A 12,513-nucleotide genomic window follows, 5' to 3' on the forward strand; every position below is an offset into this window, starting at 1 on the left:
CCTCAAAGGTAATTTCATTATTTTCTGCATCTTTTGCATCCTGCATGCTTTGTTTGAGTTCTTCCAGGAGGTTTTTTAATGACCTTTTCCTTGAGCTTTCCCAAAAATCAAACTCACTGGGGGTTAGGAGGCACCTGAAGAAGTCTTTGAGGTCAGCAGGAACTAACTCCTGATATTTTGAAGTAGCTTTAATCATTCTTTTTAATATTTTGCTATTTTTGCCAAATTCACATTGTATTTTGCATCTTTCTCAGATATCATAGTAAGAGAAATGCTGATATTGTCTATTAGCTCTTTTTTTACCAGTAAATATCACAGGTGCAGCTCAAAGCATATCCTTATCTTCCCCAGAGACTGCATCTCCGGGGTTTCCCTGTCCAGCCCCACCCTCACCAGACCCTGGGGGCCCTGCTTCACCACCAGATTGATGAGGGGACTCATCCCCACCCCCAGCAGGCCCAAGGGGCCCTGCCTCACCCCTGGATGGGAGGAGTGTCCCACCCACACCCCCACAGGGGCTGGGCAGGGACACATCTCCGCTCCCCGGGGAGCAGGGCCAGGACACCCCTTCTCTTGCCCCCCTCACAGGAGCAGGGGGCAGGGCCACTCCTCTCACTCCCCGCATCCCCATGGGGACAGGGGGCAGGGGCGTGGGGAACAGGATTGCAACATTTGGAGGCAGCGTTGCAAGGTGATGTCATGCCTGAGCAGGGTATGGTAGGAGGAAGGGAAATGTGTGAGGGAGGAGAGGGGTTATGGGAGGAGTAGGGGAACTGGGCAGAGAGAAGCGGGTGGAAAGAGTCATGGGAAGGGGGAAGGAGATACGAGGGAGGTTTCACCACATGGCTATCTGGCACGTGGCCAGCTCCATCTTGGGTCGCAGCTACATGGTGGTAAGAGGTTTTAATAGGGATATGGGGGTGCAAGGGAAGGTCTCTGATGGCTAGCACAACACTATCAGAGATGAGGGGCTGAATGAGACACATGGATCCAGGAATTCCATTATTACCATGCATTTCCTGAGTTTCTGGATCTGTTCCATGTATCTTTTTCAGGTCAGGAGCAAAGGGTTTAAGGGAAGAAGTAGGAGAAACTGATGGAAACTGCAGTGGCTGTTATTTTATGTCTTTTTCTCTGTTAATTAATTATTTTCGAATTATAAGAAAAACCGGAAGATATTTTGAAGCATTTTTGTCTCTGTTCTCTATTTTAAGTTTCAAAAAATTGCCAATTTTATGCCATGCAGAGATAGAATTTACTTCTGACAAAGCAAGCTGTGGAATGTTATGAGATAGCCATGAGATGAAGCGTTTTAACTTTTTTCTAGAAATTTTAACATTTATAGTGCTTAAAAATTCTTGCAATTTGGATTCTAAATTTGATTGGGGTATAGACAGTTTGGACCTCATTTCTGCTATTAACAGTGTGTTAGCACAATTTGTTTTTATCTTGTTTTACTGCAAAAGCAACTAAGCAAGCAGCGGTAGGCTTTTTTTTCTCAGCTTGCTTCCCCACCCCACCTCCACCCTGGGGTAAGATACAAACTGTTAAGCTCAGCCACAGTTACTTTGCTGGGCTGCTAAAACCTCATGGTTGAAGCCGTGGAGGGGCAGAACAATGCCGCTTGTTCTCCACTTCACGGATGCTGCTCCTACGGTCCGGGGCTACCCCCCACTGCTTCCACCGGCACCCGCGCTGCCACGCTGGCCCCACGGCCTCTGCGCCAGCCCTGCCGCCTCCCGCAGGGACACCCCTCTGTTTCTCACAGCTGCTGGCTCGGACCAGTGCCCAGTTGATCCTGGCTCAGCTCGTGCACACTGCTGTGCAGGCCATGTCTGAAACCCACTCCACCCTGGTTTCACGCTCCCCGTTGGCAGGTGTGACTTACCACTTTTACATTGTTGACCAGTAAAACTGTTCTTTGTGAAACCAACTCTCTCTGGGCTTGAGAAGACTCCCTTGTAGGCTATATTTGCATTTTAGCTTTTCAAGGTAGTTGACGTGTCCAGGCTTGCAAAACACAGACGTGTGTTTCCAGCCCACAGATGGGTGCCAACTGCTATTATTTCTATGTCCCCTGTTTCTCTGTTACCACTGTCCACCCAGTTGCAGCCAGGAAAACAGGGGAGATAGTATAGCATAGAACAGAAGAACTTAAAAATGAGGCCCTTTCCCTTTGCTGAGATGGAAGTGCAGCTTTATTCTTGGGGTCCCACGGAGAAGAAGAGCAGGAGGGAAAGAGGAAGAAGTGTTGATAAACACCTCTTTTTGAAGGCGGGGGAAGAGGGTGGGTTACTTTCACACAACTAATAAGGGGAACTGGGGAGAAAGAGATAAGGGAAAGAAGCTTACAATTCTGCATTTTTGGGGGTACATTCTTTGGGTCATGCCATTTTTTCTAAATGCATTACGACACCTTTCCCATCTCTTTCTTTTCAGATGCTTACAGACTGAAGATGAAAAGATACTGAACTCCATGAAATTTTATGTTAATGAAACAAGACCATTGCCCAGTATTTTGGCCAGTTGATAGAGGTGGTTTTAACACGAGGCACAGGTTAGCTTATAGTAATAAAAACCCCAAACCAAAAAGGTCTTCCAAAATTATTGAATCTTGAGGGCAACTATCCATTAAGGCTGTCCAAGGCTGGGTTGGATGTGGCTTCTGAGAAACCTAATCTAGTGGGAGGTGTCCCTGCTCATGGCAGAATGATGGCAACTAGATGATTTTAGAGGCCCCTTCCAACCCAAGCCATTCTATAATTCTGTGATTAAGAGAAGGATTAGAATTACATCTCTCAGTTTTCAACAAGCTTATGATCAATACCTCAAATATGCTGCAATGAGATTTAGGTGTTCATACTCTCAAATTCTCCAATAAGCTCAAATCCCAAACAAAATGATCTTTTGGCTCACTATGTTACTTATTTTTCCTGATGTCTCTTTCTTGCAAGGCATGTAAATGATGACCTCTGGTTGCCCCTTCCAGCCTTACTCATTCTGTGATTCTGATTCTGTGAAATACACTAAGTAATTACTCTGAGGCTGCAAATGCATTCATTTTTTTCCATTAGATCATTATTGAAATAATAGCAACTTGCAAGTCAGTCACCCTATCTTGACTGACCTCTCTTCCTTCCTCCCTCCCTCCCTCTTTGCATTCTCTACTCTTTCTCACATATAAAAACCTCAAATGTAATTATTCTCAAATAATTTGTCCATGTTTTAGAGGTGAAGTTATGCTGAAATTTTGTGTTGTTGCATCAGAAAAAGAGGAAAGGAGAAGGTTAGTGAACACACATAGTTAAAAAGTATTTATTACAGTGCCAAAACAAAATTAATGCATGCTATTGGTTAAACTCTAACATGCCCTGATGTGTTAAGATAGCAAAAAAAAAGTTGTGGTGGTTTCAAAAACATCCTTTCTAGTTTTAAAGGGTTATTACTAGGAACTGAGAATATTCCAAATATATTTGTAGAATTACAGTCTAACAAGCTACTTCCTAATGCTCTTTGGTTGGAATTTATGAGAACTACATGAAATGAATGAGTTGAAGTGTGTAAATAACTTTGCATATTTCAAATTCATTGAGCAGGTTACCATTATTAAGATGTTTATTCTTTTCAGTCTGAAGAGCAGTTCTTCACTGCTGATATTTCTGCCTTTGGGCATCTTGGCACCTACTGACACACCTGAAGTCCTGCTCCCTTTTTCTTTTAAGGGAGTGGAATTATTGATGCCACATCATCTTGTGTGCATTTCTGTGGCTGAAGGACTTGGACTAGAACTCATTAATAAAAACAATTTTATGAACAGTTTTCTGAGCCACTCAGGCTATGTGCCCACATCTGCCATAAAACCACATTGTCTGGGAGTAGTTTGCTGCTCTGAAGCAGATTAAGTGTCTGTGTGAGAGATTTCAGCTTAAATTGTGTAAAGAGCTTTATTTCTAATCAGTGTATCAGGATTTAATTAATGATAGGTTCATATCAAATTGTCAGCTCTTAAGCTATGTCTTTTATGGAGCATTTTTCTAATGCTAAAGGTGGAAGAACAGAACCTCTTAAAGGCAAGGTAATTTAATTTTGTATAAATAATAATGTAATATGTGGGATACTTCCTTGCATTTCTTTCAATGTTGGATTAAATACAAAAATGCTTACCTTCCTCCTCCTAGGAAATAGAATTAGTTATTCTAGTCTATGTCTTGTTTCAAAAACATTAAATGAAATAGACTTCATGTTCTTTTTACAGCTGTGTGTCTCTAAAGCTACGACACAAATGCAAAGCAAGATAATTTTTTACAAACATTAAAAGATATTTAATCTCTCTCATGCATTGGAGAAATAAACTATATTTCTTTATAAGAATGTATGTCAGTGATGTCTTGACTGAGAGTAGTGTTGAACCCAGAACCTTAGAAGGTAGTGTAAGAAATGGTGTAGCAATATTCCTTATAAATAGGGTGGAAATCTTGTATCACTATGAGATTCAGTTTCTACACTAACTAAATTAGTTGCCATCTGAAAATTCTGGTTCAATCCCAGACCAAATGCAATAAGAATTTACTAAATAGCTGGAGAGTTCCATACCAAATGTCCTCACACATGTACCCATTGTCTTGCCCTGTTAATATTTATTTTTAAATATCATGATCCATGGTTACATCTACTCAAATGCAATAATAAATGTGTGTTGTCAGTCTGACTCCTCCAGGCTTTTTTCCCTGTATCCCCCAGAACCTGCTGAGGCAGATAGAGCTCTTGGGCAGTCTGTACATCACTGAGTTGGCCATCAGCAGTTTATTCAGCCTTGCCCAGGAAGGTGCTCACCTCTGCTGCATCATAGCCAAGGTAAGAGATGTATGGAGTAATCCAAAGCAAACGAGCAGTACAAGAAACTCATTTCACTTAAGAGCAACAAAATTTACTCAGAGAAACTACTTTTTTCTCTTCTTGTGGTGCTTTTGCAAGTCTTACTCTACAGAGTTTACCACCACAACTATCTTGGTAGAGGTTTTTTTCTAAAGAGGATCACAGCCCCCCAACCTTTAATTTAATTAATCAAGCACATTAATTAATTTAATTTAATTAAGCACAATACCTGCTCAAGCAGCTTCAGGAGTGTGGTCAGTTCCAACAGGCTTCTCAGCATTGCTTCAGTTGCAGTTGTCTTTGTGCTATCTGAAATACTGTCGCTCCATAATTTTGGGAACTTTTTTAATGTCTTTCCTTTTAAATACTAGCCGAGTAAATTGAGAGAAACTTTACAATAGGCCATGACTGTGATTGACTGTTCAAAGAAACAGCAAGACCTCTTCAGCTGTGTTTATGGGGGGGGGGGGGGGGGAGGGGTAGAGATATTATTAAAGATACAAATTTAGAAATACTTTGCATTCAGTATTATCCTTTTGCAGAAGACCCATCACTGCAGTTACTTCTGTCAGTGTGTGTTCTCATTTACTGAGTAGTTGGTGCTAACTTTTGGTATAAATGAGTCATTCTGTCAAGATCCACGATACTGGAAATCCCTGCAGAGTTTGGATCTTGAAAAAGTGAGAAAGGTGGGACATGGTGTCTTGTTGAAAATAGGATGATCACAACCACAGTGCATGCAAAAAGATGAAAACCTCCCTTCCCCAGCTACTGCTTGTGAAGTGCTGTGCCAGTTCCTTGTCCTGCTCAGAGGCAGGGTTAGACAGCAGCATTTAATTACTTCTGTGTGCCTTTAGATGGATATTTACACCATAAAAGGTGCTCCTCTGTTCTGAAGGCTGAGAATGAGCCAGACTGAGAAACCTGTAGTGGATTCTTCCAACAGCCTGAGACGTTTCTTTTTTTCCCTAAATTGGTATTTGAGCTCCACTCAGTGGTACCCAAAAACAATGATAAAATGTTGAGGAAGTGCAGAATTAACAAATTAATGAAAATTGGTCTTGGGCCTTTCATCATTTTACAACTTCCATAACAGTTTAATTTAGCAGTAGTGAAGTCTGACCTTTCATAAATCACTAAGCTAATATATTGCTAAAACCTGGGCATGTCACAGGTTTACAACTGAGGAAATGCATCCCCTTATGCAAAGAACCCTAAGTGGTCTTTGGCTGCCAATTTACAGCAGTGATTGCATCACCTGTCCTGTGCCTCTGCGTGCCTCGTGCACTGGGAAATGTATTTGTCCAGACTATTATCCTTCACCTTCTGTACTGCCTCAGTTTTGTGCATCAGTGACCAGGGGGGCAGAGGAACTGTAACAGACCAGAATTCCAAATGGGTAAAGAGCTCTCTTCAGACAGAGAAACTTAACAGCACTGAGCCTTGCTTGCTTTGAAGGTTAACTTGCATCTTTTCAAAAGGTCCCAATATGAATAAAATGTTTTTATTTCTTGTTTGCAGACTTTGTGACATTTCCAGTTTTTGAGCAGATAACACATGAAATGCTGCTCGTGATGTAATTCAAGTTTCATTTGAGACAGGTTTCACAATCTCTGAAGTAGAAAGGAGATGGGCACTGGCTTTAGTTAGCTATGACAGTAAAAAATTCCAGATGATTTCAAAGCAAAAAATAAACAAAAAAATTAAAAATTGTTCTCAGTCATTAATTATAAGGGTGGAAAAGGACTGAAGTCATGCAAAGATTTCAAAATCTTTTATAGAATCCATAGTTCCCTAGATAGCTGTCATAGTATGTTTGATAAAAACTAGCCTGATTATTTGTTTACCGTGAAAGCGAAATTCAACAAATTTGTCCATGTAACCTTGAAGTCTTACTCCCCGTGGCAAATTGTGATCTTGTGGAACACTGCTGTTAGGTATTTTCCTGTCCCAAGCTTAAAGTTACAACTCTAAAGCACATCAATCTTGGTCATGCAAAAAAAAACCCACCAAAACAAGATAGTGCTGTAACGCTACAATATTACAGGAGCCAGTCTCTCATTTTACATTTTGGTAAGGGATTCAGTCTTCTCCTTTTCCCCCATCCCCTGCTAATATTTTACAGAAATTAAAAAAGGCTATCAAACACTCCCCTCTATGCAGGAGCATCACCCACAATTTTATTCCACCTATAGGCACTCTTTGACAATTATTTTACCATGTAACTTTGTGATCTGCTGTGAAAAAATCATGTTGCTGACTCACCCTGGCAGACAACAGTAGTTCTCACTAGCTATCAGAGACATAAAACCTAAGGTCTCTAACAAAAATGAGTAGAAGCATGGACAAGATAAGAAAATTAGCATTAGTTGGATCAAATGGGTTATAAATAGATTTGGATTTGTAACACCCAGAAGAATTGGTAAAAATCTGTTTACGAGTTACGGTAAATAGGTCATAAAGTGATAAAGAAAATAGTATTTTTTAAAAAAAATAATTTTACTAATGATAGAGTCCAATACCAACTGTATTGAAAGGAATGCCATGATAATAGGCTTTTAAAAGAGAAAGGAACAAAAATGAAGATATTCATACCTCATAATAGCCCCCTTGGAGAATACTTGACTACTGGAATTCCTTATGGCTGTACAGCAGATCACTTGCTCCAAGAAGCTTCTAATGGACCTTGCCTTACCTTCTTTATATGCCAGTTTCTTTTCTAGCAAGTATTTATGATGAAGATTTCTTTGGAGATAACCTGTCAAGATAATTATAAATGTTGTCAAAGTTTTGATGAGAATTTACTGCACTTTGTGTTATTTCAGGCTGAAACTGCAAAATATTCCACTTTAGAATTAGATGCCTTTTTGCTTCCCCTCTTTAATCACCCAATCCACGTAGTTATGGTAATTGTATTTCAGGTGATTTCATTACCTAAACCTAGCCCTTATGAACAGCATTCCACAAAACTGAATTCCTGTTAATCCAATACAGGAGAGAAGTGGGTTGTCAAGTAATAAAGCAAGTGTCCCTTTCTTCCTCTGAGTGTTTACCTACTTGACCAATTTATGTATGTCCCCATCAGATGGAATGGTTTGGCATCATTGCAAAAGATACAGGGGATGAATCTTGAAAAAGGTGAATAAATTCTGAGAAATGCTCTGACCCCAGTAAGGGCAGTGGTTTTGACAAGCCATGGAATCAGGCTTGGTATTTTCTACCTGCCCAATATTTCACTTACAGATCTCTTGGTTCATTACTCATGGTCAATATTTTACAGCTCAGTAATGGCACATGGGGCCCAAAATAAAGAGTACAGATCTCCACCTGACAAATGCAGTGATAAATCACTTCCTGTCCATCAGAGGCAAAATCAGGGCATCCCTTTGGCATAGAAAAGGCTTGAAGCAAATGTGCCAACATCACTTGAGCATTATTAGATTTGTCTACAAACTTCTACTTATTATGGCTAAAGCAGAGGATCAGATCACTCCTGATTCAACTGAACCATGGGAAAATTCAAATTAATAATGTAATTTTTTTTTAAGAAAAAACAAACAAAAAAGTTACTTTTTCTTGGGAATGACAGTGCAACAGCTTTTTCCTATATTTTTGATAGATAATTTAATTAGTGCTTGGGTGAAATAGCAGTATCCTTTTGCAGAAGGAAAAATATGACTTAAACTTTTTTGTTAGTGTACTGCCTCTTTTTTAATTTAAAGGCTCAGAAATATCTTTCTGCATTAGGCTATATATAGCAGTACTAGGTATAAAATAACATAATTTACCCTAATAATAAATAATAATAAATAATAATAAACCCTTCTTACAATTCCAGAAATAGGTTTTACTCTTAACAATCTTCAGTGAGCCTATAGTTTTAACTGATGCCACAGAAATTCCATATACTTGTGCAAAAACATGTCTAAAACTTCGATCTGGAAAATATGTTGAAGAGTTAATTTTGTCTAATTTTATAGGTCATAGTACAATTTTTTTGTTAGACTGAACAGAAGGTTTTGCTTTGTCTATTATCTTCTACTGTATTCAAGCAGAACTAGTACAAAAAGATAGAATTCTGAAAGTGAGTAAAGTCTGAATTGTAGCCCAGAGATTTCAAGTCAGTATAACCTGTGGAGCTTTCAAATAATGGTTGAGAAATAAATAGAATATTTCTGTGAATCTAAAAATATTTTTAAACAGCATCTACTGAAACACACTTAAAAAAAGGGTATGCTTTTCACTTGCTCCATGATTTCAACTATTTTTAACCAATGCTGTAATTTGAACACTTTTGTCTGAGATCTTTCATCTATCATCAATATCTTGATATCATTCATCTTCATCATCTGTCTGGTTCTACATCATAAAAGGCATATGTAGTCTACTTGGTTGCAAAAAATTTTGAAATGAAAAATAATTGAAAAAATGCAATCACACCAAGTGCAACATTGTTGGTATTTATTTATATATTTACTTTGTTAGATGAAATTTAATAAAACATATGTTTACAAGCTGTGTTGGAAATTAATTAAGGATAGCTACTCTAATAGGTATTCAAGTCTTTGCCACTATAGTATTTGAAGAAAAACTTTTAGGAATGCAAATTTTACTTATTAGAAGATGAAGATTTGGATTGTAGCTGTTTAGAATTTGACACCTCTTTCCACCTTATTTTCAGTACCTCTTCAAACATATGACCTTCCTGTTCATAACTTTAAGTTAATTTTGTGTGGAGCTCAGAAATGTAGAAGAACTGGAAATATATGGTAACAAAAATCTATTTTATACATTTTATATATTTTATATATATTTATACAGATAACATGGCTGAAGGATCTGTTAAATCTCACTCTAATTGCCAGCTATTGATGGTTCTTTGTAATTTTTGCATGAATGTCAGGTTTAATTTAAATGCAGTTTGTAACTGGTAGAAGTCAATCACTTAAGCACAGCTCCTACTGAGGTTGTATTACTTTTTCATCACTTAGTGTACAAGTGTTGACATATTTTATATATTAGTAAAGGCCTGCATGCACAAACCAGCCTTTGAAATAAGTCGTGATATTAAAGGCTAAAGTCCTTGAAATCTTCATGCAGAAGAGAGAGTAAAGCAAAACAATATCCTTGTGTGTAGGAGAAAAAATGTAAACCTGTGTGTGTTAGCCAATAGTAGCTTGTTCTGCCTGCAGACTCTGTAAAACCCTATAAACGGTGTGCTAAAGATAGAAATAAACGGTGTTCACGATTACTTCTGTGAAGAGTGGTGAATAGCTGGCGGAGCTCTCAATATACAAGCATTAATCCACTTGAGTTCTTTGTGTGAGTTTAATGTTCTCTTTGTTGGTGTAGTTAAGATAGCTTTTTTGGATAAACTACTAAAGGAATCTGTCGCCCTGAAAACTCAGCTTCTGAGCTTGCTGACATAGATTTCTAAGTACTTTCCCAGGACAGCAACTGTAAACATAGATATGTGTACATTCTTTCTGATACATGTCTTGTGATGGACATCTCTCATGGCCAGTGCGGTTGGGAAAGTGTTATCCTGACCATCCAATCCCTGGCTGTGGTCAGAGACCTATAAATCCTGGGAGAAGAAATAAAGCTCTCTCTTCCTTTCACCACACCTCGAGCTGTGTTCGTGTGACCTATTCATCTTCAGCAGCAACAGGAATGTTTCCCATCCCAATCTTGATTAAGTACTAGGGAAACCTCTAGTACTACTTTCCTGATTGCTGTTTTCCCCCTGCAGGAAGGAGGTGGTGTTGCTCTCCTTAAGATCTGTAGCCAGGATTGTTTCAGGCGCCTTTATCCCCAGACCCTGAGAACACTGGCTTCAATTTGTTGTGTAGAGGAAGGGATACATGAGCTGGAAAAGGGAGGCACTTCAGGATTCCTTACTGACCATGTCACAAAATAGAGAAGCCCTGTCATTAATGTCTTCCAGAAATTCATGATTTGGTGGTGTTTGATACTGTGTTCCATACTATGCTCACCTTTTCTATGCTGAACACATCTTCAGTCTTCAAAAAATTAGTCCCAGCAATATCATTATTGTATTATACTTGCACAAATAAGCTTTGTAAGTGGGGATAATTTTGTAAAACAGGTAAACGTGTTAGTGACTTGATCAAAAAAGGAGAACAAACTAGAGGCAATATATTTTCTGGACTCTCTAAAGTGTTTAGAAACTCCACTGTTTCAAATTTTGTCCTTAAAAGACAGAAGGCTTTATACTCCTTTAAATCATTTCCTCATGGTCTGATAGGGCTCCTTCTTGTGGCAGTGTTGCAGCTTGTGAGAGTTGTAGTTGCACAGAAAGAAGTGGGACATAAACAGACATTAGTCAATCAAAAAAAGTGTCTGCTAATCAGTAGCAGCTTTCATAACAGCCACTTTTAACTGTGATGGCCAACATCAAAACATTATCCAGATAAAATTATATCAGCTTCTTAGGCTCCTTTCCTTTTGCACATTCACTATGTATTGCTATGTTTTGGAAAAAAAAAACAAAACACTTCTGGTCACTAAATCATGATCTCATCCTTTGTATTTCATAAAATGGTCATCTTCCTCAGCTGAAGAATGGCCTCTTCAAGTTAATGATAAATTATTTCACTGCCTCTTTACATTGACGTGTCTTGTAATTTACTGCCCTGAATTCAAGCAAACTGTGACAGAACACCTGCAGCAAAAATCAAGTCTCTGAGTTTACAATAAATGAAGATGACTTAATTTTTTTTTGACATAATGCCAGTTCAGACTGACACCAGAATCAGTCTAAAAGGACCTTTCATTATGTCCAGTATAATGGTGGAGTTAATAGATTTAGGAAATAAAAAAGATTGATTCAAGTCACCCTGTCCAATTCCCGGCAGTGTCAACAAGTGTTTAGTGTGTCCTATATCAAAGCTGAGAGAACAGGAGTCCCAGAAAAAGCCAACAATCTCAAGCTCACATTTTTTGATCTGCTTTAATGTTGGCCACAAGTAAAATTGTTCAGGGTAAACTTGATCACAATCAGGATTGGAGCAGGGTTTAAAGGATTTTTAAATGAAATCTCTGCCTTCAAGGGATTTCAATTCTTAAATCAGCATCTTCAAATACGAATATTTTCTTTCACAATTTGAAGTACTCTTCCAAAGAACACAAGAGAGAGTTAAAAGTATTAGCAATCCTACAGTTACAAAAGTTATCATAGGACTTCATATCTGGCAGAAAAGATGGCTTCTTTTATCCCATGAAGTATCTATGTGCTGGTGAATCATTTTATTTCTTCAATATGAGTGTCATGCCACCTAGTGCATTAAAATATCAGTGCAATTTGAACTGAGTTTTTAATGACAGAAACTTCATTTAAAAAACCCCAACCTTGGCTACCAAGCAATTCAGATTAGGCAAATCAAGATTTAAAAAAAAAAAAAAAAAAAAATCTATGACTGCTTCTTCCCCCCGCCACCCCCCCCCCCGATTTTTCAATTAGATTGCACAGCCGTTGCAGTGTTTAAAAGACCCCTTATAAGAGAGCAGCAAGAGCTATAATTTCTTATGAAACACTTATCTGAGAGGTGAACTAAAAGGGGGTGGTACACTTTCTGCAGTAATTGCAGTGCTTAATTACTATTAAATACCAGGAAT

The 12,513-nt window shown here is 38.5% G+C and overlaps 1 protein-coding gene across 1 annotated transcript in view; it reads left to right on the forward strand.

Annotated features, from left to right (window-relative positions):
- The first annotated feature begins 1,642 nt into the window (after positions 1 to 1,642).
- The window catches only part of LOC131583305 (protein inscuteable homolog), a 62,356-nt gene continuing 51,485 nt past the window's right edge, over positions 1,643 to 12,513 (forward strand). The window contains 6 exon segments of the mRNA XM_058847290.1: positions 1,643 to 1,908; positions 2,440 to 2,498; positions 2,501 to 2,543; positions 2,545 to 2,557; positions 4,741 to 4,854; positions 10,628 to 10,757. Coding sequence (XP_058703273.1) covers positions 1,643 to 1,908; positions 2,440 to 2,498; positions 2,501 to 2,543; positions 2,545 to 2,557; positions 4,741 to 4,854; positions 10,628 to 10,757 — 625 coding nt within the window.

The sequence above is a fragment of the Poecile atricapillus genome, chromosome 1 (assembly GCF_030490865.1).
Source record: "Poecile atricapillus isolate bPoeAtr1 chromosome 1, bPoeAtr1.hap1, whole genome shotgun sequence".
Classification (NCBI taxonomy): domain Eukaryota; kingdom Metazoa; phylum Chordata; class Aves; order Passeriformes; family Paridae; genus Poecile; species Poecile atricapillus.